Genomic DNA, 27428 nt, shown 5'->3' on the forward strand with positions numbered 1-27428 from the left:
TTACAACAACCGACGTTATTTCGTTTCATCTCACAGCTTGAGAATTTATGTGGGCTGCGAAAAACATATTTGAAAACAATATGAGCGCAAGAAGTATTCAACAGAATGTTAGTTACCAATGGAAATTTTTACACAGTTTCGAACACACAGTCCTTTTACTCTGAAATATAGAGTCAAACCTTATCAACAGCACCACTTCGTAACATCTGCATCAATTTATGAGAACAGTCTTTCTTTAAAGCCTTAAATCACATCACATATTTCGGAAATATTCGGTGTGGGTGCATTAAAAAAATAAGTGGTCAGTGATCAGCCTTGCACCCTTGACGAGTATGAGTGTAAGTGATGAGTCATACAACTCCTGCAAATGGCGCCAGCGTGGGTGAAGACACTTCTTAATCTCTGCTTTCATTGGTTGGCAATGAACAATCACGCCATCTGTCGAGCATTAAGGGGGAAATAACTCTTTGGCACTTTGGCCCAAATGTGGATTTAGCCTGGTCTTCCCTACACGTCACACATGTCTCAGGTATATATGCATTGTGAATCCGCGAGGTACATACTCGTTGAAGACATATGTAACACATTATATCTACAATGAGTCACGCCACATCTAGGAAGAACCGGGACTCGAAATGTGCATACATGGAACTTGCGTTGCTGCTCGCCTTGTCTGGTCTCGACGTAAGTAACAACTATAATTCTCTTTTCTAAACGTCTGTCTCAAGGAAAACAGACATTTCTCACTTGTGTAGGAGCGGCAGGGTAACATTGCGGTCACACCGAAAACCCGGGTTCGAGTCATGATCGGGTGCAATGTGTGAAACCAATTTCTGATTTCTGATGTTCCTCCCGTTATATTGCAGAAACGCGAGCTATTCACTCACTCTGGCTTTATAATGAACCAGATCAACAGCTGCAGAAAGTGATGAATTGCTGAAAACAGTGACGTGACCAAATCTGCGGCAAAATATGGACCCAACTTAGCATTGAAAGATGTTTTTAGATGTGTATGGGAAGTTGACATATTCGCTCAATACATTCTGTATTTTTTCCCCTTTCTTGAAATGTGTCTTTTTAAGGTACTGATTACATGTGACATTGAAACAAATCCGGGAAAATCTATGAAGTTTTTCGTAAAGAGACGGTAATAATTGTACACCATTTCCATTTGAAGGAATACCTGCTTTCATCACTGATACTCCCTATGCAGTTCATATAATTTTCAGCATTAACATGCCTTTGTCGCACACTGGAACCTGTGTTCTGTGTTGCATCTATATAGTACTCGCAGATATTATTGACAAAACTGTTTCGGAAAATATTTACTACGTTGAAGTGTTACATAAAGGTCGTGAGATATCATTTTCTTGGAGTCTATTCTTTCAGAACTTTGTCCGACCTGTGCCATGCAAAACATAACTGAATGCGCCTAGGTGACAGCGTGTCCCTGTATTCGACCACTTCTTTCTTCACATCGTCCATGTTTCTGTGTCGTTTGTGGTTTATTCTGTCCTTCATCAGTCACCACACATTCTCAGTAAGATTCTGGGCTGGGCTGCAGCTGGGCCGGTTTAAAACATTTCCGTCCGACAACCAGTGTTTTGTGTAGTCCACAGTGTGTTTTGGGTCGTTATCATGCTGGAAAATCGAGTTATGTTCATACAGTGTTCGAATCCGTGAAAGGAATTGGTCATTCATAACATGTCAACATATCGTTTCTTCGTGTGAAAACACACAACGGTATGACTCAACGTGGTGCTATCGCGTCCCACATGTGACTTTCCAAGTTATGTTTTGAGTATGAGAGAGTGAGTTCAGTTTGTAGCGTCACATCGACACATTGCATCCATAGAGTGACGAGAACACTTCATATCAATGTTTAATTTAAAAAAATCATATGTACAAACCTGCCACCGAAACAGAGTAAAAGTACTAGATTACCTCACCACTTAAATTAATACAAGTACGCTGTCTTAAACATATATCACCAAACATGTCCGTACAATATAAAAACAGGCTATAAATCACCAAAAACTGAAGGCTGTTCACAATACTTTGAACTAGGCTTTTTTGTGGGCGTTTCACGGTATCTTTTGTACAAATATTCGCACAGCTCCCAACAAAAGTCAAACAGACCTTTCATTAAATATTATCCCAATATTGATTTTCGTAAACCCTACTCCAGTTTAAATGTCTTTCTTTTCATGGAACTTTCACCAGTACTTTTCACCGCCTTTTCACCGAGTTAACTCTGCAAATCTTTCCATGGGTTTCATTACATACCTGAGCACTTCCTCTTTTAATCATCTCATTTCTGATATTCTCAACGCTATTTTATATTCATCTATTTACGATTCGACAATGTTGCCAGCAGACCGTAGAATTTCCGTGCCCCGCTCTTGTGTTTAATCCCAACTCCCGACTAATGTTCTTCAGGTTCTGTACAACAGACAGTGGAATGTCATGTCAATCAGCTAACTGGTATGCATTGCATCAACTAGAACCTTTTCTTTTCCGCTGTCAAACCTACCATGTCAACAATGGAGGCCGTCTGCTACATCAGGGGAGATAACTCTTAATGTAATGAGGTTTATTCAACTTTCTTTTTCAACTGTTTTACAAGAGAGATGTACTGTTGTTTCAACAAATCTCTGCTATATTATGAAGCCCATTACTGGAGTCGTCTGCCGTGATATTGCTGGAATATTGCTAAAAGCGGCGTTAAACCAAACTCACCCACCCACTCATCACTTATCCTATACGGTAGAGGCCCCTAGTATGGTGATCTACCTTCAGTTGTTGGTGATCTATATAGCCTGTTTTTATATTGTATTGTCTGAATAGGGATATTAGTTTTAACGCTAGTTTTATTTCTTATTGTGATATTCTAGTTGTTTTGCTGTCCTTCGTCGGCAGGTTTTTATCATATACATAGATTCCTTTTTAAGAATGCTCTCGTGACGATATGGCTGTAATACTGCCGATGTGACGTTAAATAATAACTCACGCTCTCACTCCTATACAGTGGAAGCTGTCTAAACAGGCACGCATTGGGACCGAAGAAATATGATTTGTGCAATGTGTCGGATTGTAGAGACGGTGATAAATGTACAAGTCATAGACGGGACTGAAATTTTGTTGTGCCAGTGTTGACAACATGCCAGACTGGACAGATGCCGGTTTTGACAGCTTCCATTGTATTTTTTAATGTACATTGTATTTTCATTATAGAAAGTACTCGTCGATGAGAGTTCCATCTGTTTTACAGGGACTCATTGACAGCTGCTTTGGGCCAAGTCTGCATGACCTTCAGTGCCTATATTGCGTCAGTGTTCAGACCATCAGCACCCTGTTTCCCTTGTACGCTGGATTCAAGACAGCAGGCAGTGTACTCTACATGCCTCTGCAAGCAGTGTTCGATGTCTATACACTGATTATGGTCTGTGTCTTTGTGAGCAGTTGCCTTGTCTTGGTGATACCTCTCTGTCCTTCCTTCTGGCTGGCTGCAGCAGCAAGCTCTGGGTTAGGACTAACTGGTGGAGTTGTTAACAGTGGTAAGTATGTTTCTGGTGGTCTTCCTGGTGCTAACGATCACGATGAAAGCTGCAACTGAGTATGTACACATATTTCTTTCTAATTCAAGGATTTTGTTAATTAATTCTTAATTCTTAATTCAAATCTTAATTCTCATTTGATTTTTGATAAACATATCTAACTGATAAATGATTTGTAAACAGACAACAGTTTTATGATTATTAATTTGAATTAATAATTGCGATTGTAAACCAAAAGTTACTGTATTCTGTAATCTGATTGGTTGAAAAACATGATTAAATGGCATTAGATTCCCGGAAACTGAAAGACTATTCACCGCGTATTGACACGTAAACAATTGTTTTGTTGTGTCATCATCAGTGGTGACGTCATTCAAATCATATTGTGACGTAAAGTTAGAATGACGTCACAAATGAGCAACTCCAGATGCTACCATGGGAACCAGCTGAAACGGCCAGCTGATGACACTTCACTGCTGTATCCGTATTCGATGTAAACGAGTGCAGACACTAAAATCCTTTGGTTTACTTTTGTATTTACAATGTCAATAACGCCGGCAATATGGCCCGTCGGTTCCAAATGCATTCCCGTGCTTCAAATACTCAATAACACCCGGAAATTGGCCAACACATGATGTTTATCTCCTAATTGTTAATGGCTGTATCCTTACAAGTTCTTGATGTACAGAGCAATTATACCATCTGGACGTAGAGTGGATATAGGGGTACTAGCAGTTCTAAGCTGGTTCCCGGCTGCCTTTGCTCTTTCAGTATTAGTGGCGGGGCCCAGCTTATTTCTGATACCAGATTTCCGGTGGCAAGCGTATATTGAAGAACCAGTTTGGGTTCCAAATTGCGCGATGGCTAATTATGACTCTTCCAGACCGGACCAAAGTGTACAACTATATCACAGTTGTCAACAGTCGCAATATCTGGGTAATTTGGGATTTATTTGTTACTTATGTAAAGTTAATATGTGAACTGACAATTAGGAGACCGTTTGAAAAATTAGTGTTGCCTGTCACCGCAAGCGTTCAGGTCTCGCTAGGTGTCGTGACCTACTAGCAGGCCATATTGCCGATGTGATGCTAAATAACAACTCCTTCATTCGACCTTGTCTTCACTTCAGTTGAAGACTCAGGTGTCGTTAGAGTTCTTTTCGGTTTCTAAAATGAGGGTTAATCCTCCTGGATCAGCTTCTCTCAAATTAAAGTTAATCAGAAGATCTTATTGCTCAAAACAGATTTGATTAGGTACTCAAGCTGAAAAATTGGTTGTAAGTCTTCGAATCTCTCCTGAGTTGAAAATTGACCTATTTATCTCTCTTTACTTCTCTACACAGAGGGTTGAAACTGAAATTCGTTCGTGTGGGGTGCCAAAAATGAATATATATACCATGGCATGATGACAAATTGTTTTATTGTCCCTTATGTATTTATTTCATTGCAGCAAGAGTTGCCAAAATTGGGGAAATTGGACAAGAGAAAGCCATACCATTCCACTTGATGGGGATAGCAATGTGCACTGGAAACATCTTAGGACCGTTGATTATCTCCCCTTTCCTCGGCAACACAACCTTCCAAAGCGAGGCTATCAACATCACGTATGACTATGTTGTGGCTTCAATCGAATGTGGAGCCTCAGACTCAAAAATAGTGTATGCATATGTGAGCTTTGCATCATTCGGAGCACTTCTGGTTGTCCTCTTGGCTATTTTACGTTATGATCTGAGAGAGTGTTCCAAGAAGGAGTCACACCAGAAGAATAGATATACCTTTGGAAAACTGAATTATATATTTGTGAGCTTGGAGATACTGATAATATTCATAGGAGGTGCAGCAAACTTCGTATACGGGACCCAGCTCTTGCTGTTTGGAACCAGAAGCAATCTCCAAATATCAAAGACCATAATGTCACTGATGACGTCATCGTTTTATGCTGTCACGTTGCTTGGGCGTTTTGTAGGCGTGCTTGTGAGCTTAGCAGTGTCGCAGCTATGTTTAGTCATATCGTGTTTGGTCGGAGCTTTAGCTGGATCTGGTTTTCTAGCATTTACTGCAGAAATCAGTGTAGAATTCCTATGGGTTGGGTCCCATTTTTTGGGACTGTTTTATGCTCCGTTGTTTGCTGCCCTACTGTCATGGTGCGGAGAAAATGTTACACTGAATGATAAGTTGTATGCCATCGTTATATTATTTGACTTGGCAGGAACTTCATTGATATCTCTTATTATTGGACAAATAATGTTTAATGTGGAACCGAGTATGCTGCATTATTCTATGGTGACTATAGTTGTTATACAGATAGTGGTATTCTTCTGTCTCTTAGTCATTGCAAAGGGGATACGAAGAAAGACAGAAGACGAATGTACAGTCCTTACTGGTAGAAGAGACCCGTGAAGGTCCCGGGGTAGAATAGGCCTTCAGCGACCCATGCTTGCCATAAAAGGCGACTATGCTTGTCGAACGAGGCGACTAAAGGGATCGAGTGGTCAGGCTCACTGACTTGGTTGACACATGTCATCGGTTCCCAATTGCGCAGATCGATGCTCATGTTGTTGATCACTGGATTTTCTGGTCCAGGCTCGATTATGTACAATATTGCTGAGTGCGGAGTAAAACTAAACTCATTCACTCACTGCTGATAGAAGAAGTAAATAGAGAACAGCACTGATTTTCTTCTGGTGATGGAACAACTAGCGATCAGGTTCGCCGGCTTGACTGGCACATCTCGTCGTATCCCAATTGTGTAAATTGACGCTCATGCTATTGGTCACTGTATTGTCTGTCCAGACTCGATCGTTAACCAACCATATAGCTGGAATATAGATGGGTGTGACATCAAACAAACACAAACACGAAAAACAACTAACCAATCCCCATCTGTTTCAACCAGGCATTCATGAGTTGACAGACTGTGGCCAACGTTATAAAATAAGTTTTACATCTTGTGCGGATACTTGAAAGAATACAGTCCATATCCATATATGACTAGGTAGTACAGCTGTTAAGGGGATACTGCTTCATTTAGCATGAATGGGTGATGTTTAACAATGTAAAGTTGAAAAACACAGCCTATTACAGTTACTTGGGTATTTTTCCAGCAGACTCTCTTGGTCAAATCCGTACAGACTCTCGCTCATAAAGCTCATAAAGCCCTCCTTCCTATCAAACAGCTTCATCATAAATTAGACAACCTTTCTCCCACTGTCCTATTTCAGATGTTTGATACACAAGTTAAGCCTATCCTATTGTATTGCTCAGAAATATGGGGTTTTCACGAGTGGTTAATTCTCGAAAGATTTCATGTGAAATACTGTAAATATATTCTTGGTGTTGGTAATAACACAATTAATGCAGCTGTTTTAGCTAAATGTAGCCGTCATTATAATATCCCAAGAGAATTAAAATTTTGTCCAGTTTGTACAAATATTTTAGAAGACGAGGTTGATTTCATGCTTATTAGCCCACAATACAATGATTTACGAACAAGATATATGTTAAATACTGTCTGTAAAGATTCCAACGCTCTAACCCGCCTTCTGAAATGTGAAAACAACAACTATTTATATAGGTATGCAAAATATATTTGGGAAGCTCTAATGCAACATACTATTATTGTAAATGTATACAAAAATTGTTTTTGTTACTAGTATTGTGCATATCAGTAGTCTTATATTGTATCGTACATTGTACATGGGCTTGTGGCCTTCCTACTGAATAAACTCATATATATAATGGGTGATAAAGGGCAACTGAACTGTAGATTCTATTGTTTATATGACAAAAACAGATGAAATATATCATTTAAACGATGGATAAGAATGAACATGTAATATCAAACTGAAAACTAATACGAAATCACTAAGACATTTAACAATTTCATTTATAATGTGATGTTATTAATTCAAAGGGTATTAAAATAGACCCCAACCGTCCTTGACGTGGTGGATAATGCTCGTACTACGGTTGATCTTGACATCAGCACAGCGTATCTTTGCATTGCTTTCCAGTTAGTTATATGACACTTCAAGTTTTTCATAACACTTCAGGCTACTCTGTAAACGTAGCTTAGGTGGTGGGATTAAGTGGGATAGCGGAGTGGTTAAAGCATACTCTTGTCACGCTGAAAAACCAGGTTCGATTCCCCACATTGCGACGTGATATTGCTGGAATACTGCTAGAAGTGGAACAACTTGGGGTTACAGGGAGTCACGCCAAATAACCGGTTTGGGGAGTCCCCGCGTGGACACAACTTGTGAAAAGCCATTTCAATCCTTTAACAAAATAAACCCTAAGACAGGGCGACAAACAAGTTGACTACTCACCGAGTAATTTACAACCGAGTGACCACAGAATGATCAAAGAATGACTCTTGAAAATCCGGGTTACAATTGGTCTTCAGCGACCAATGTTTGTTGTAATATGTTATAAAGATCAACTCGCTGACTTGGTTGACAATATAGGAACGGGCTATAGATCGCCAATAACTCAAGGTAGACCAACTTCCTAGGGAATCCAGACATCCCTGAAGAACTTGTGTGCTCATTTTGTCTGAGCTCTGACTATGTGTACGCCTTTTGTTTCTTGTGTCTTGCAGAATGCAATTCCTGGCCATCAACATAAACATTTCCTTTGCATTTATTGTTACGTTTGCGCTGGCACCAGTTCTTACTGCGATTGTGATTGGGGAAGGTCAACAGCCACAAATAAATCTACTTTGAAGATTTATTGGCGGGTTGAATTGTCAGACAGCCTCTCCTTGGACCGGAAAGCATTATCGCTGATGTGTTTCTGTGGGTGACTCACTGGTCAAAATGGCCATAGTGAGGACAAATACAATATGAGGAATAATTACACAGTCCTTCCCACCACAGGAATGTCTGCACACACTTACTTCACACAAACGGAACTACAAACGGAACTGATGGATCTTGTAGCAGGTTGTCCGCAAGAGATGTGGGAATCACTGAACACACAAGCTTGATATATGTCCTTCCTCTTCAACCCGCACTTTCAAGTCCAATGAAGGTCTATGTATATGACGCACACAAATACGCTTAATATTTTGACTTGTAAGGGAAATCGCCTGTCTCGAGATACCGTCCACTATTATCTTAGACCACGCTGAAGTGCTTAAAATTACATTTCAAAATAGGCACCAGCGTAAATGTCGCCTTTTTCACACTATACAAAATCGCGATTCACAGCGTTATTTGCTGTATGTTTTGAAATGTGAAAATCCGATAAATACTGGGAGTACTGAATTTTTAAAAAAATAGCATATTAGTGATCACTGATATCAAATTTTCATGTAACTAGTAATGATAATTCTGAAACGTCACCGATAACCCAGTATCGGTTGGGATGTTTTCGAAAATACACGGACAACGAACGCTGAAGTGCGCTCTCATCCATATTAGATAGTGTTTACAAAACCACGTTTCGAGAAGGCTGGTACTGAGACGCCTATTACATTACGTAACTATATTTCATAGTCTGCTGCAACAAATGGATCACTGAGTCCCCACACATCTGAAATTGAGTGAATGAGTGAAATTACCAGTGGTCTTTGCCACCAGTACCAGTACCCTTGTCAGCGAAGCCGCCATTTTGAAAGAAAGCAGTGATGTGACACTTCAACATTGTTGCACATATTAGGCGATTTCTTTGAAGTGAAGGTCGGTTGAACAAGAGTCAACACAATAACCCTATAGTTCAGATATTTTTCATGAAACTAATTTCAGAATCTACATACACCCTTGTTCAACATTGTATCATATATGGATATATGGTGTGCGTTTTTATTTTCTGAAATCTTTTGATTGTTTGAATAATATTTACATTTTCAGCCTGTACACCAGTGTTAGAAGATCCCACGTAGCCATTACTGCCATATGTGCTTTAATACATTGGGACTAATATTTCAGTTTCATATGAACAGGTTAATAAACAACGATTTAATTCAACCTTATAAGTAAAACTGATAAAATTTATGAAATTGATTTTATGAAATGTATAGGCACACATATTTAAAGAAATTGTCTTGTTCATTGAATATGTTTTTGTCGTTTTTATAGCCAAAACAATTATGAAAATTGACTTACTTGGTTTGTCAAACACGTTTCATGATTCATTATCATTGTTTTCAAGAATACAATCAATTCAAATTCGATTAAAACATATTTTGATGACAGGATATCTAACTCAAACAAAGTTTATACGAAAATTATTTAAAAAACCAGGTCATGTCTTAATTTGAACAAACCTTACGTCCATATTCTCATAGTTCCATATTAAAAAGTTGCAGAGGTCTTTGTACCTTGCATACTTATGAAGAGAAATAATTACATAGTCATAAGAGTAAAGGTTTATGACTTAAATCATTATTCAGTGAATAATCATGTGTTGTGAAATATTTCTATGTGCTAAATTGAAGCCAGAGAGGTGCTCACAATAAGAACGTTGTAAAACCGTCTAATTGTTGCTATATTCAGGACACTATTTCAGTGATAAACCATTGACTTCATGGTTTGTCTAACGAGTGTTGAATTCTGACATAGAAGCCGAGACTTTTTACACAGTCAATGGAAGGTAGGTGTGATATATATCAGCAAACCACTCTCAACTTTTTCAGACGTCACAAAATGCACAATACATGCCATGACGTCAGCTAAAATGTTGTATTATTTTCGGTAATTTCATTAGGTTTGAAGATGTGGCTATTTCTCCGTTACCCATTATGCAAAATTAGTCAAAATACACTTGCAAGAACAAGAGAACATGAGAATTGATGAACTCTCTATTACCTGCTTTCCTCTTTTCCTATAAGTTGTGAATTTTTCCGCTCACATTGGGAAACTTCATTGTGAACCAAACATAACGACAATATACTGTCCGCATATATAGCAAATTTTCTCCATGTGATTTGAGTTACGCGGGGTACTTTTAAACAGAATAAACGCCAATCTTGGTAAAATGAATCTAAAATAAATTCGCGGACGCCCATGTCCAAGGTATGGAACATGGTCCAGAAAATTAAAGGTAAAGGTACTAAATCTACTGTCCATCATCTTAAACATGGAGATCAATTACTAACAGATAAATCAGATATCGCAAATAAACTGGGCGAAACCCTCGCTAAACATTCTTCCTCTTCTAACTATTTACCTAAATTCCAGCAGTATCAAAAACAAGAAGAAAAGAAAACTATTAATTTCAACTCAGATAATGGGGAAGATTATAATGAAACTTTTTCTATTCATGAACTCCATACTGCTCTTGATCAAGCTCATGATACTGCTACAGGAGCTGATAACATACATTATCAACTCCTAAAGCATTTACCAGAATCCTGCCTAGAAACTCTTCTAAATATTTTTGATGATATTTGGACATCGGGTAACTTTCCTCCCTCATGGCATGACGCCATAGTAGTACCAATACCTAAACCTGGACGTTATCATACGGATCCGTCCAATTATCGACCTATTTCACTAACTAGCTGTGTTTGCAAGGCATCATCCCGCTAGTCCGCTCCCGCTAGACCGCGATTGATTATGTGTGCCGGTAGTCCGCGATGTGGCTGTTCCAGTCTCATTATTCCCTCCCTACTCTAATCTCATAAATTATTAGAACAGCACAGCAGCTTAGCGGGCTAGCGGTACTGAATTACGTCATTTACCCGTCGCGGACTAGCGGGTAGCGGCCTAGCGGGGTGGAGTCGTTTGCAAGACCATGGAACGCATGATAAATAATCGATTTGTTTGGTACTTGGAAACAAATAATCTCATAACAGATATACAATGTGGTTTCCGTAAGAACAGAAGTACTGTCGACCACTTAGTGCGTTTAGAATCATTTGTTAAAATTCTTGGGTCTAATCTTTGATTCACATTTAACGTTTTTACCACATATTAAATCACTTAAAATCAAAGGCCTGAAAGCACTTGACTTGTTGAAAGTGGTTTCAAATTCAAAATGGGGAGGGGATCAAGCTACCCTTCTCCATCTATATCGATCACTCGTTCGTTCTAAACTTGATTATGGCTCCATCGTCTATGGTGGAGCCTGCAAAAGCAATCTTAAACTTCTTGATCCTGTCCATCACTTTGTCTTGGGTCCTTCTCTTGTTCCACCGTTTATTGCTGCTGCTGGTATTGAGCTGGAACATATAGCCCCCTTCCGTCTTCTTTCCTCTCCCCCTTGGCAGTTGGTTAGAGCACAGGTTGACCTAACATTAACTACATTTAAAGAATCAGAAACGAATGAGGTACAGTATAAACAAAACTATAATCATTTGAAACATACATATAACAATTACCAATCCTTATTAACAGATGGTTCCAAGGACGGTGGCACAGTTGCTTGTGCTACTGTCATTGGATCCAGAACAATATCTTCTAGATTACCAGACAATAGTTTTATTTTTACAGCAGAAGGGAACGCCATATTAACAACTCTTAAATACATTCAAAGACACCCGAAACGTAAACAGTATATAATATATTCCGACTCTCTTTCTTGACTTCATGCTGTTAAAAATATTTCTTGTAAACATCCACTTTTAATAGAAATCATTGAACTGTATAATACTCTTGCTACTGGCCATTACGACATCGTCTTTTGTTGGTTACCCAGTCACGTAGGTATTTCTGGGAATGTGATGGCCGATCTTGCTGCAAAAACAACACTCAACAAATCTGTCACACCACTTCTTATTCCATACTCTGATTACACATCCATCATTAGATCCTATATCCATGATCTGATGCAGAAGAAGTGGGACACCCAAGTGGGAAGTAATAAATTACATGAGATAAAACCTTATGTTGGTTATACACACTTGGGTTGTCAATCCAGATTTGAAGAGGTCATACTGCGGCGATGTCGTATTGGCCATACAAGATTTACCCATAACTACCTGTTAAAAGGTGAGGATCCTCCATTTTGTATCCCTTGTGATGAGAGAGTCACGGTCAAGCATATTCTGCTTGACTGTGTTGAATTTTCCATCACAAGGGATAGATATTTCAATGTCAGAACCATCAACCATCAACCACTGTTGCTTCTCATTTAGTTATTGGGTTTTTAAAAGAAATTGATTTTTTGGTTGAATTTTGAGTAATATGTTCTGTAAATAGATGTATTTTAAATCATTGGTAGCTTAGATTAGTAATTTGTATTGTTAGTGGCTGTACCCTCAAAGGGGTTGAAGTATTAGAAAATTATTGTCCTCCTGAGAGGATACGTAAGTCCCAAAACATTCGATGTAAATTTAAGTTTACCAGGTTTTTAATCGTAGTATTGTTGTCATTTTAAATTTGGCTAGCTTTCGTACACTCGCCAGCAGCTGAAGGAATGGTGTAAATCCAGCTAGGGTCCATGCAGGTAGCAAAGGTACTGTAAGTCTCCATGGTCCCTAGTATGGTGATCTACCTTCTGTTGATGGCGATCTATAGCCCGTGTTTTATAATGTATTGTCTTCTTTAAGTACAATGTTTTAGTTTTTCATGCTGGTTTTATATTCATGTCTGTGATATTCTAGTGTTTTCACTGTCCTTTGTTGACAGGTTGTTATATTACAGATATATTCCATTTCAGTGTTAAGTTCCCGTCTCGATATGGCTGAAATATTGCCGATGTGACGTCAAATGTTAACTCACTCACTCACTGATATATGGCCCGTGTTTTATATTGTGTAGTCCAAATAGTGATATTTGTTTTAACTTTCCACACTAGTTTTAAATTATAACTGAGATATTCTAGTTGTTTTACTGTCCTTTGCTGACAGGTGTATTTATGAAATATATATCATCCAGTTCAGTGTTAAATGTTCTCGTCACGATATGGCTGAAATATTGCCGATGTGACGTTAAATATTAACTCACTGACTCACGCGTTGCTGGTGGAATGTGCCAGAAAACAACAGGCTGTTAATTTGCTTAAAGCTCGTCAGTTTGTAAATACAAGGATTGCTGTGGCACCACACAGAACGTTGAATTCGTGTAGAGGCATTGTTCGTAATCGGGCACAATGTCTTTCTGACATGTCAGAAGTTGATATCTCAGCAGGTCTTAGGTCTCAAGGTGTCACCTCTGTGAAAAGATTCACAAGAAAAGATGGCGATAACACTGTCAAAACAAAAACGTATCTGTTGACGTTTTATCTGGCTACGGTACCAAAATTAATTAAAGCTGGGTACTTTAATATTGAGATGGAAGTCTGCATCCCTAATCCACTTCGGTGCTTTAAATGTCAGCTGTTTGAACACGGTGCTAACACGTGCAAAAACTCCCCAAAATGTTCTCGTTGTGGTGAGAAACATGAGAATGCCGTCTGCACAAATATCATCAAATGTGCAAACTGTCGTGGAGATCACATATCCTCATCATGATCGTGTCCAGTCTTTGAACAACAAGCTCAAATTCTCAAATTTAAACACACCAGTAATATATCTTTTGCTGAAGCAAAGAAACTGTTACCAGTCACTGATAGAATCTCCACACAAAAAAAAAACTTACTCTGCTGTTGTATCTACCTCCCGTCCAACAGTTGATCACGAGTGGCAGACCTCCATTTCCTGGGTCTCAGAAAAACACAACATTCTGTGTACAATTTCTGATGAGGATACAGGAACATCCACCCAGACACACGTGATGCCTGAACCAAAACATCACCATGAACCTGAAAGGAAAACAGCAATGTCCAGAAAAGAACAGAAACAACAAAGACGAAAGGATGCCAGGACCCTTAAACATATTGAGGTGTCTTTACCATTACAGGTGCCTGTAGAGGTTCATAACACCTATGAACCACTAGATATGGAGACAAGCCCTTCACAGTCATCCCAGCATAAAGGGACTTCGTCTCGTTCACGCTCTCTTATTGAGCCCCCATGAGTTGCTCTCATAATGTTATCCAGTGGAATTGCAGAGGCCTTAGAAACAATTTTAATGATCTTCAACTGTTATCACAAGATTTTAAACCATCAGCTTTTAGTTTACAAGAGATATACCTGAAAAGTACAGAGCTACGTTTTCCAGGTGAATGCCAGCAGCAGAAAGAAGAAAGAAAGGGTTTAATTCTATGTCCTAGAGGCGGGACTACAGTACACTTTTTGTTGTGTAAATCCTCATAAAGGGGATTGAAAACACAGTTATATGCAGGGTTAGAATGATTAGAGTATAATTTAGTAATATACTGTAAAGCTAACTTTAAACGGCGCTGCTCAAGAGATGGTTCATCAGCCTCAACATAGAGACTGTCAATAGGTGAAGTTCTGAAGGACCCAAGACAAAGTCAAAGACCTTGGTGATGGACAGGAACAAGAAGTTTAAGATTGCTTTTGCAGGCTCCACCATATACAATGGAGCCATAATCAAATTTAGAACGAATGAGTGATCGATATAGATGGAGAAGGGTAGCTTGATCCCCTCCCCATTTTGAATTTGAAACCACTTTCAACAAGTCAAGTGCTTTCAGGCATTTAGTTTTAAGTGATTTATTATGTGGTAAAAACGTTAAATGTGAATCAAAGATTAGACCCAAGAACTTGGCTTCCTTCACAACTTTAATGGGCGTCCCATCTAGAGACAGTTCAGGGTCTTTATAGGGTTTGTATTTACGACAAAAATGTATGCAGTTAGTTTTCGTTTTAGAAAATTTAAAGCCGTTTTCAAGACACCATTTATCTATTTTGTTTAAACAGAGCTGCAGTTGCCGTTCAATAGTATGCATATTTTTACCACTTCAAGAAATATTAAAATCATCCACAAATAATGATCCATCTATTAAATCGATTAAATCTTTAGATAAACCGTTGATCTTGATGCTAAAAAGAATGACGGACAAAATACTTCCTTGTGGGACACCCTGATCCTGATTGTAATGATCAGACAGGGTAGAACCCACACGGGCCTTGAACTGTCTGTTATTTAAAAAACTTGGCTATAAATTCAGGCAAACGACCTCGCAACCCGAGTCATGTAAGTCTCTTAAAATGCCATATTTCCAAGTAGTGTCACATGCTTTTTCAAGATCTAAAAAGATAGGCACAGCTTGTTGTTTGTTAATGAGTGCGTTTTTAACAAATGATTCCAATCGCACTAAGTGATCGACAATACTTCTGTTTTTCCGGAAACCACATTGTATATCTGTTATAAGGTTATTTGTTTCCAAGTACCAAACAAGTCGATTATTTATCATGCGTTCCATGGTCTTGCAAACACAGCTAGTTAGTGAAATAGGTCGATAATTGGACGGATCCGTATGATAACGTCCAGGTTTAGGTATTGGTACTACTATGGCGTCATGCCATGAGGGAGGAAAGTTACCCGATGTCCAAATATCATCAAAAATATTTAGAAGAGTTTCTAGGCAGGATTCTGGTAAATGCTTTAGGAGTTGATAATGTATGTTATCAGCTCCTGTAGCAGTATCATGAGCTTGATCAAGAGCAGTATGGAGTTCATGAATAGAAAAAGTTTCATTATAATCTTCCCCATTATCTGAGTTGAAATTAATAGTTTCTTTTCTTCTTGTTTTTGATACTGCTGGAATTTAGGTAAATAATTAGAAGAGGAAGAATGTTTAGCGAGGGTTTCGCCCAGTTTATTTGCGATATCTGATTTATCCGTAAGTAACTGATCTCCATGTTTAAGATGATGGACAGTAGATTTCGTACCTTTACCTTTGATTTTCTGGACCATGTTCCATACCTTGGACATGGGTGTCCGAGAATTTATTTTGGAGACATAATTTTGCCAAGAGTGGCGTTTGTTCTGTTTAAAAGTACGTCGCGCATTAGCATTTAAAATTTTAAATTGATTTAAATTATGCACCATAGGATGGCGACGGAAATAATGTTCTGCCTTTTTTCTTGCCTTCCTAGCTTGTTTGCATTCATCGTTGAACCATGGTTTTCTTATATGTGGAGCTACAGAGGACTTTGGTATACACTCATCAGCTATGGAATTCAATTCATCAGAAAAGCATTTAATAGCATCAGGAACGTCAATAAAACGTTCAGGTTTAAGTTTGTCAGCACACAATGTTTCATACAAAGCCCAGTTAGCCTTTTTAAAATTTCGTCTTGATGATGGAGGAACATCAGATGGAGTTACAGCTTTTAATACAGTAGGGAAATGGTCACTTCCACAGAAGTCATCGTGGACTGACCATTCGAATTCATTTAGTAGATCTGAATTTGTCAATGACAAGTCAAGAGCAGAATAAGTCCCTGTACCATGATGTAAATATGTGCTTGAACCATCATTATAAATACATAAGTCATTGTCGGAACAAAAGTTTTGCAGCAATTTGCCTTTAGTGTTTGTAGTTACACTACCCCAGAGTGGGTTATGCCCATTTTATATCTCCCATTATAATACAGGGCTTCGGGAGTTGGTCATACAGGGCTTGAAGATCACTTTTGACAAATGTCGAAGAGGGCGAGATATAGAGTGAGCATTGCATAAACGCTACATGTAAAGTAATTCTCACAGCAACAGCCTGCATATTGTATTTAGTGAAACAGGGCTTTGAATACGTTTTGTCTGACTAGAACGGATGACCCGCCAGTGGCTCTATCACCCGGAGGTGAAAAAGAATGATATGCATTAAAATGACGAAGGTCAAATGTATCTGTTTGTTTTAAATATGTCTCTTGGATACATATCGCTGAAGGTGTAAAATCCTGGACTAATAGCGGTAATTTATGTAAATTAGTCCTCAATCCTCTACAGTTCCACTGTACAATATTACTGGAATAAACTATCTTTTGGGGGGATTTATTGGGGATCTACCCCGCACTCTTTTGGAGGGCGACAAGCTATGTGCCCTAGAATGGACGTTTTCAGAAACGTCCATGTCTTCAAGGGACCCATACTTATTGTACAATTGAATTTTATTTTGTGACCCTTTAGGAGCTCTGCCACTTTGTTGTTTTGAGGCATCAGGCTTTGGCTTCGGTTTACTTTTCACCGTTTGTTGACTATCAGCTGTCGATTGGGACTTTGGGTGTGACTGAGATGATGATGATTTGTCATCAGAAGAAGACTTTGATGTACCAGGAAGTAATTCCTCAGTCTGGGATGATATAGCAGGGTACAAAAGCTGTGGAGAGTCGCAATTTACCCAGGTCAAGGTAATTTGGCATCTTGTGGATGATTTTGTTATGTTAGAGATAGACTCCAATGATGTTTTGGCTACTGTACCATAAAGATCAGACATCTTTACCAGTTTTTTTGCCTCAGAAAAGGAGATATTCTGAGTAAACTTTAATCCTTTAATCGCCATTTACTCTTTCCAAATTGGACACTGTTTCGAAGAAGATGAGTGATCGCCTGGGCAATTGGTGCATGTTTTAAAATCACTGTCACAATCTTCTGTTGTGTGTGTCTTCTCACCACAGTGAGCACACACAACAGACAGTGTACAGGTAGATACACCGTGTCCGTATTTCTGGCATTTAAAACACCTGAACGGGTTGGGGATGTATGTTTCAACTTGGATGTTACAGTAGCCTGCCTTTACTGACTTAGGAGTGTTTGGAGACGAGAAGGAAAACAGATACGTGTTTGTTTGGATAGTTTCATTATTTTCCGGGTTGAAAAACGCTTGACATAAAGCACACCTTGATGTTTCATTTCGCAGGCTATGTCAAGTTCTGACATGTCAGCTAACAGTCGATCACGATCTCTGACAATACCTTTACTTGTGTTCAGGGTTTTGTGAGCAGAGAACGTGACCGGAATGCCCACGAAAGGTTTAATACTCATCAGATTGGTCGCTTGCTGTTTTTTCCCGCACTCAACTAGCAGTGCACCCGAACGTAAGCGTCTAATGTTTTTAACATCCCCAGCAATACCTTGAATACCCTTAGATACTGCAAAAGGGTTCAACTGTATTGGTTTCTCAGGAGTTTCAATTACAAGGAAACGTGGCCAATATTCAATCGATGCAGACGGTCTGTGCTCAGTATCAACAGGATCAATATCAAGTGGACGTTTTGGTTTTTTTGGGCGGGATTTCATAAGCCATGGTTAGTGTAATACGGTTCATCATCCGAGCTCCCCACCCACCACGGAGTATCACAAGGACAATGGTAAAAGCAAGTGGGTCTCCAACTTGCAGCACCAAGGATATCCGGATGATACGCTCCAGCAGAAGAATTATAAATAATTAATATACCAGATTGGCCCATGAGCCACCGCCTTCTGGACATAAGACTCTAGGCAAAGGTCAGAACGTCAAAAATGCATTTCAAAATTAGAAAATATCGATGAACAATAAAGCAAAGACCGAAATTATAATGTCCAAATAAAATTTGTGCAATGGCATATATGTATAGTCCATGCACAGGGCTTGGCATGACCAGCCGATTGGTTGAATTGGGCCAATTCAACACCCGTTTAGGTGAAGTAAGGGCCGAAGTGGTGTGTTAGGCAAACAGAACATGGTCAAAGGCCCAGTTGCCCTCAACCACCAGGATCCCGTCCTCCACCGACACGGGACGCAACCCATGGAAAACAGGTTGCCCATTTTAGTGGCCTATTACGACAAGCAATGAGGTACTGTGGACACATTCTGCCCCGGGTCCACACGGGAGAAGAGCACTTAGCGTTACCCAGCACCCACCACGAGGAGGTGGCTCTTCATGGATGCCTCCTAATGTCCAGACAATCGTCATAGGTGTTTGACTGAACTTGAATTATTGATATGTCAACAAAAACCATGAACCAATGTTTTCATTCGTGTATGAAGATAGGTGTTACTTTCATATACTCTTAAAAGTAGGGGATAATGAACTTCCAATTTGGACAGGAAATGTAAACGTTAACACACGTTTCAAGGGCAGATATCTTATGAACGCACTACCCCTAAACACAACTCATGATTTGCACGTGCACAACGCAGTAGCCCCATACACGTACATAGGGTCTCATTCTTGGTTTTGACGTTTTTTTCAAGAAGGTCGAGAAATCATCTCGCATTACACGTTTGTTAGTGTTTGTTTCTAGTCGTTTGTTTTAAAATGAAAATAGTGTACATGCCAATTACATGTGGTGCGAGAGTGTATTTCCGTGATTTGAGTTGTTATTAATTATTATTGCTGTAGTTGTAATTGGGTCACAATATTTAAGGTTTTAGTGGTAGTTATTATGGGTCACATTTCCTACAGAGAATTATTTAAGCGGCACGCTTCTAAGGCAGTACTTTGGAGTTACCTCCCTTTGAAAAACATAAACACGAGACTACGATTGTGCTAGATCACTCCACGTGGCGATGGTCGTTAGCTCTTGAAAGTTCTTGAAACTATGACAGTATATATAAATGCTAGTTGCCGTGTTGGGACGGACACGGACACATAGTGTTTAACTGGAGTAATATCAAACTGCTTCGTCAACGCCTGATCTACATAACCGATGCCTGACTGCTGGCTGTGCTACATTTCTCACTCTGTGTAAATCAAGACTTTGGTGAGTTTGGTATGTATTTTGTGACCCATTGCCGTAGATTTTCTCTCATTTGTATTGTATTGTGAAAGTGACTTGTGACTTTGTATAAATTGCTCTCTTTGCTAAATAATACAATGTTTGAATGTTTTAGACTTGTCTTTGTTATGTTTTGCTGGTTCACAGGGGATTTCTTACACCGTAAGACATACTATACACCAATCAACTTTCAAGAGCGACTACATTCCAAATGACTATGGTTGTAAGGAAGTGCAAATGGTGATACATTCAATAATATCATATCAAAATTGATTGACCCCGATAAGTCTCCTAAATATTATTAATCGTAAATAAAACAATGAAGATCCCCTACCTTATCTTGAAGAGTATATATTGAATCGGTAATAGTTACTCAAAAGTTTTGTGCGTTTCTGTGTTACAAATTATATTTCATTGACAAAGAATTGCAAGTGTAACTCTACTTTCTTTAGCCTGTTTTTATATTGTACTCTGTATATAATGCTATCAGTTTTACCTTTCCAAGCTACTTTTAGTGCTAATTGTGATATTCTAGTTGCTTTACTGTCCTTCGTGGACAGGTTTTATAATATACACATAGTCCTTTTCAGTGTTAAGTGTTCTCGTCTCGATATGGCTGAAATATTGCCGATGTGACGTTCAATATTAACTCACTGAGAGTGTAACTCAAACTGTGGATGAATGCATGATGAATGCAATGGGCGCTTTATGGTGCAGCACTCCCCGAGATAAAGACTGTCCCTTTGGCAGTGAAGGTCTAGGGATAGAACAGGCCTTCAGCAAGCCATGCTTGCCATAAGAAGCGACTATGCTTGTCATAAGAGGCGACTAACAGGATCGGGTGGTCATACTCGCTGACTTGGTTGAAACGTGTCATCGGTTCCCAGTTGCACAGTTCGATGCTCATGTTCTTGATCACTGAATTGTCTGGTCCAGACTCGATTATTTACAGACAGAATAGGAACGCCACTGGTTCCATCCCCAGCTCTCCTACCAATTTACTTTGAAAAGTCATGCTTGTTGTTGGTGGATCAACCATTTTATTACTGTTTACATTATCTATACTGCGACATGTCAGAGACACCAGTTACATAAAGGGTCTTCCCTGTGACGGAATAGATGCAACATGGCATCCTGACCTTGACCGAGAGTAAAGTACCCGTCTCCCTTGGCGTTCCAAGCAACAACTTCTCCATGGTTGTCGGGGCGGTATGCAACCTCTTCACCGGGGCTTTGCAGAGCCTTCGAGACATCCCCATCGGGCATATGCCAATGGAAGATGTGATTCGTCGTCTTGATCAATATATCCTGACCATTGGGTGATATGTCTGCAGTAACAGGCCCAGGGTTGTTGGTATGTAGCGGCAAAGTAAACACAGATGATAGAGTCACAGTGTGGTTTCGATTCCATCCACTGCTATACAGCTTGGCTAGTTTGCTGCTTGAACCTACTGACTCGGATATAATATAGACATCGCCGTTCTTGTCCACTGTCAACGCCTTTGACGCAGTTTCGCTCCAGCTGAAAAGAATGAACATATCAAATGTCAAGTAAAAACACCCCCAAACTTGGGGTTTTACAGAACATATATCGTCAGTGCTAAAGAATACATAGTGTAGTCCTATCCTAAGAAACATCCTCCATATGGTGAAGGGGTCATGCACTAACAAGCCAACATACATTATTGTTTGAAACTCTCGATCTTGTATCAGAACCTCAGGTGATACGAATGTCAAAAATGGGAATATATATGGCCGTACTTTAACAAGGCTGTTTTTCATTTTAGTATTAAAATCGATTTGTTTTTAAATTTTAGTATTAAAATCGAATTTGGTCTTAAAGTTATGATTAAAGCGTGACTACGATAATATCAAATCAATAATATTCCAAACATGATTCCATCATGGCAATGTTGAGGTGTACAGAAGATTGTCCTCTTACATGAAATGCTGACTTGATTCAACGTTAACGTTGTACGTGGTTATGCTGATGGGTTCCTTGATCATATACACGGCATTCCTGCCAGTGTGGTCTGACTCACTGGTGTCTGCTATGTAAATACATGTCCCCAAACCAGGACAAGGTCCTACTGCAATGTCATCCCAGTCCCTTACAGACACGTTCTGGACGTGAAGAGTTGCAACCACTGACGCTGTCCATTCGTCCACAATGTATATACTGACGGAGTGGTTACTGATAGCGTACAGGTACCCGTGATGTTTCCGGCTGGCAGCCAGGCCTGACGCCATGAGCAGACCTTGTGAGGAATCGATGGGTCCGATTTCTAGAAATTCGTTGTAATAGTTAGAAACTGGAGCTTGGGTACTTGTATAGGAAGATGTCTGAGGAGTGGTCGTACTAGTTGGCAAAGTTGTTTTAGGTTTAGAAGTTGTGTAGCTTGAATGTTTTCGTTTATAGAAGTGAAGTGCCTGTTGGGAGTCTTGAGCAACTGTGTAATATCCAGAGCCATCCCATTTCCAGGCTACAGACTCCCCGTGGTATTCATACACAGAAGGCACACCAACGCCAGGGTGTTGAAGGGCATTAGTGACTGACTTATCAGGCAGGTCCCAGTAGTAGATATGGTGTAGCGTCTTTATCAGCATGTCTGTGCCACTGGGTGAAATATCTGCTGCAAGTGGGCCTGCATTTGGGGACGTGAAGGGCAGGGTCTGTGTTGAAAAGACATCCACGGTTTTTCCAGCATTCCAACCCTGTGCAGGTAGCTTTGCCACGGAAGCAGGGTGTCCTTCATTTTCTAAGAACACAAACACATCTCCTGAAGAGTCTACTATCAATGCCTCGGATTTTATCCCATTATTCCTGAAACATTACGAAATTTAGGAATAAAACAAAGTACTCTTCTTATGGGGTCAGTAAGAGTTGAAATACTAAATCTGTATGTATGAAGGGGTTGGTTCATTCGTTTTATATAACCCATACCTCACTACGCCGCTCTGCAACTATTGTGTTCATTCATAACAAATAACATTTACGAGATAAGTACGTTTTAAGCTTGAACAACCTCGTCACACACATGTTATTCATTGCGCTGCCTATATTAGTTTGGCATAGATCTCCTAATGCCGTAATTCATGTGTGTGCCATATGCAACGTATCCAAGCATCTGTTATTGATATAATGTAAATGCTGAGGGTGATTAAGTGAATTGTGTTGAGAATACCACGATTACTGGACTTGTATTTATGAGCACTGATTCTATTTTCATACACTGCTTTGGTTTCAGCTTCGACATATCTCAGCTAAAGGCCATCGCTAAATGATATTTGAGGTATAAAATATTAGAACAAGTGTTCACTACAAATGTTTCTGAAATTGATGCAACAAGACAATTAAGTCAAAATGTATGCAGGAGTTGGAAGATTGGACAGGTATACGTTTACCTATAGTTAAGTGTACCAGTCACTGACACATCTTGGGATTTCATGTCTGCAGGTTCCTGGACAGCGTACACTGTGCTCTCAGCATGCTGTCTTGCTCCTGTGTCCACCACGAAAATACACGTCCCAGAACCACGTGGACAGGCCCCGACAGCAATATCTTCCCAGTCAAACTCATGACTGTTCTGGACAGCCAACGCACCTGCACAACGAAAATTACACCTGCATTAAAAATCTTTATGTCTTATGCCTGAATCCGCTAATTCAATCCCCAGTCATTGGTTTCCATATTTTTGACGTAACAGGATTTGAAAAGCTATTTGGTAATAATTCTCAGAAAACTGATCGGTTATTATAGCTCATAGATAGGCAGAGAATAATAAAACAAGATGTATCTTCTCTTCTGTACTCCCACTTAAAAGACTCCTTGAAAGCCTTTGTCAGACAACCAAAGCGCTAGCTCAACTCACTGGACGAAATTTCTGCCGGTTGTTTATAGAATACCACTCAAAATTCGATTTGATTTAATTATTATTCAGTACATAATGTGAATATGTCATAAAATGTTGATTCATCAAATAGACAAATTGATTCTACTGTCGGAAGATATCGAAGAAGCAGTACCAACTGTTTGGGCTGTATCTTCATCGATTATGTAAATTTTGTTAGTCCCCAAATTGCCATTAATAGCGTAGAGGTAACCGGGATGAGTCCTGCTTGCAGTCAAACCGGAAATGACGTGCAGACCACTGGCGGGTGATATATGTCCAGCTGTCACTCCATTTGAAAAATCAGTTACTGTGAATGACAAATGCAATATAAATGGTAATCGTGGCAATGTAATGAAACTGATTAATTTCATTTTTGCCTGACAGAATATCTATGTTCAACTATTAAACAGAGGACTGTTGTTGATGTGACATGGTCAGTCTGTTTATAACATCGTATTTAATGACACCATAAAGATAGTACCTGTGGAATACACGGACAAGAGCCAATCACCACCACACATCTGGGCTTGGTCACCACCGCAGAGCTTGTCACATTCTTTCTCTGCTACCTTGGTGCCATGAATCAGCGCAGTTCCACACCAACACTGGGTGCTACCCTAGAAGAGGAGATGTTGATATTTATATATTTGCTACATTCTGTTGTGCACACACAGCTATAGATCAGTGCCAGCTGTATATGAACATGTTTAGGAGTTTTTCGACACACTCAATATTCCAGCTAAGTGGCAGTGGTCTGTAAATGATTGAATTGAGTCTGAACCATACAATCCAGGGATCAACAGCATGAGCATCGATATAACTGAACTGGGATACGATTACATGTGTCAACAAGTCAGTAACCCCTACATAGTGTGATTCAACTGTTCAACTTTAGCTGTGGATACAATGCCAATATGTAGCATCAGAAGTGGTGCACAAAAATGAAATTGGACACATTTCTATATTTTGAGGATCGCGCCGATTCTGAGAGAAATCTTACTCCTTCATCGGACGATTGCAAGTTCGGAAGTAGATAGTAATGTGGGGATTTATGAATGCGTTATACGTTAAATAGTGTTTGTACATGCACTGCCATCATTACTCGCCTCAATCCCAGCATATGCATAAGTATCACAGTGGTCCAGACACGCCTGTACAGTCATCCGGGTGGACGTCATAATGTTAACAAGAAGCACACGTGGTTGTTGCTGATCCTGATAGCATCCGACATAGCCTATAAAGGAGAGGTGTATATTACGGAAGAACACAGTGATGCACAGCTTGCGGACGTCATTATTGCTGTTTATGTTGTTATGGTTTATAATTTGCCGTGCCAAGCTGTATAAGAAATCCCCTATGAACCAGCAAAATAAAACACTGAGAAGTCTAAAAGGTTCAATAATATATTTTGACCAAAAAGCAAGATACAATGATTTCTAGTTTCTAGTACAATGTAACTGAGTCAAATCTAAAGTAAAGGTTTACAGATATGATATCAACTCACCTTGGTTTGAGAGTGTGAAACAGTTATACTAAAGGTTACATGGCGAGTGGTCAGTCTTGGATGTAGGTCGATGTTGACAATCAGACGTAGAGGCAGACGGATCTAGATAGTCCGAATGATGAACAGAAATCCAGTTTTTCCAAGAGTAAATCCGTGTGTGTCCCGTCATAAATGTTTATGACAAGGCACATGTCACTTCACCCAGGAACCCACTCACCGTCGGTCACACACGCAAGCACATACGCACACGCACACTTTGTTTGTTTAACCTAACCCAGGCAGTAACTGTTAAGTTATCTGTTGTGTCAGAGGTCAGTGTTAGGAAAATAGCTTTACCTTGCAAAGAATACCTCGAGGACAGCAAAACAGAAATGAAGGTAAAACTCCACATGTTGTCTCCTGTCAACCTCTTGCTAGGTTTATTTGAGTATTGTGCCGTGAAGTCTTGACTCCAAGGTTGTTATTGTAAACGGTTTAGAAAGGCTGACCTACATATATGTGTGTATCTTGCAGGTGTTAGTGCACTCCTTATCTTGACTCTCTGACGCAGATATGGTAAACGAACGAAATGGCGTGTCATTCGTCTGTGTTTAGTAGGTTTCTGTGCATCCATTTCAGTATGTGTATGGTAAGGTAGATATAATATAACTGTTTTGACCATACTGCTTCAAACACCAGTTCATATGATCGGATGATCGATGTTAATCTTATGATCAATTCCAAAACTACACGTCCAAGGTAATCTTTGTCTCAAAATGTAGTATATTGAAACCCACTTTTCATCAACGCTTAAAAGGTACTGTAAGTCCCCATGGTACCTAGTCTAGATCTAACTTCTGTTATTGGCGATCTGTAGTCTGTTTTTATCTTGCATTGTCCAAATAGTGATATTAGATTGAACATTCCACACTAGTTTTATTTCAAATTGTGATATTCTAGTTGTATTACTGTCCTTTGTCGACAGGTTTTTATACATGTCCTCTTCATTGTTAACTGATCTGGTCACGACATGGCTGCAACATTGCCGATATCGTTCAATATTAACTCACTCACTCATCAACGCTTACGGCGTGATGAACATGTTTCTTATGACAAGAAGTGTAAATATATGTTTTCCTTAAATCAGCTTGCTTAAGGTACCTATCAAATGCAACAGATAGGTTCAGTTAGGCTGACTAAAGAATTGCAATTCGTAAAGACAAGATGGCAGATGGAAGTTACTTATACTGTCAAAACAACGATCACCATTGGGAATATTTTGTCAGTATATATTTCGTGTTGAGGTGATTCTCAAGAACACACTGACAAGATGACTAGGCTGACTGGGTTCTTGGACGCGTTGACAGGAACGTGTTAAAAGCCATCAGCGTCAGTTAGGTCAATGTTGTCAATCCACCCATTCCCTTAAAGAGAACCGGTTAATCACATCTGTGATTTAATGAATATCAAACTAAAATAAACCGTCATACTAAACATGTGACAGTATGGAAATGTGACGTTTTATTGTCTGTTTTATTAACACGGCCAAGGTGTCTAGTTTTCCCCATAACAACGTCATAAAGACTTCATGCATGTTTATGACATTGGTCGGGAAAATGTAAGTCTAATATATTCCCGTATGTTATGTAGTATAGTGGCAACTATAAACCGAAAGACACACTTCCCAAATAGATGGTTTATACATGTATCTGTCTCCTGATGCTGTATGAAACAATCTCGGTCTTGTAATTTGTGTGGGACTAAACGTATAGCACCTTAAATACTCTGCAGGACTATGCTTTGCTCATTCATTATTTGAAAAAGATCTGAATAGGCCGTACCATGAACACAAGGAACTTCAAATGCCATGTTCCTTAACTATCAGCAGCCTATCAAAGACTGGTCTCAAATCCGTTCGCCTATTTCGGAAGCGTAATGTTAGACAGTCACTGTAAATTTCCGTTAATGACGCGTAGCATTTAAATCATGTTAATGCTCAA

At 39.4% G+C, this 27428-nt stretch overlaps 2 protein-coding genes across 2 annotated transcripts; one reads left to right on the plus strand and one right to left on the minus strand.

Moving 5' to 3' along the window:
* Positions 1-469: 469 nt before the first annotated feature.
* Positions 470-7319, plus strand: LOC137260159 (major facilitator superfamily domain-containing protein 4A-like). The gene is made up of 3 exons (XM_067797853.1): positions 470-684; positions 3272-3557; positions 5007-7319. Exons 1-3 carry the CDS (start codon positions 598-600, stop codon positions 5954-5956), a joined length of 1323 nt encoding a protein of 440 aa, XP_067653954.1. The 5' UTR covers positions 470-597; the 3' UTR covers positions 5957-7319.
* A 13750-nt stretch (positions 7320-21069) lies between these two features.
* On the minus strand, positions 21070-25979 carry LOC137259974 (uncharacterized). Its single transcript, XM_067797630.1, has 7 exons — positions 25786-25979; positions 25052-25179; positions 24427-24562; positions 24079-24252; positions 23458-23656; positions 21995-22876; positions 21070-21574 (listed from the first exon to the last, which is right to left on the minus strand). Exons 1-7 carry the CDS (start codon positions 25838-25840, stop codon positions 21127-21129), a joined length of 2022 nt encoding a protein of 673 aa, XP_067653731.1. The 5' UTR covers positions 25841-25979; the 3' UTR covers positions 21070-21126.
* Between the last annotated feature and the right edge of the window lie 1449 nt (positions 25980-27428).

This window comes from Haliotis asinina, chromosome 13 (genome assembly GCF_037392515.1).
Source record: "Haliotis asinina isolate JCU_RB_2024 chromosome 13, JCU_Hal_asi_v2, whole genome shotgun sequence".
In the NCBI taxonomy this organism is placed as follows: Eukaryota; Metazoa; Mollusca; class Gastropoda; order Lepetellida; family Haliotidae; genus Haliotis; species Haliotis asinina.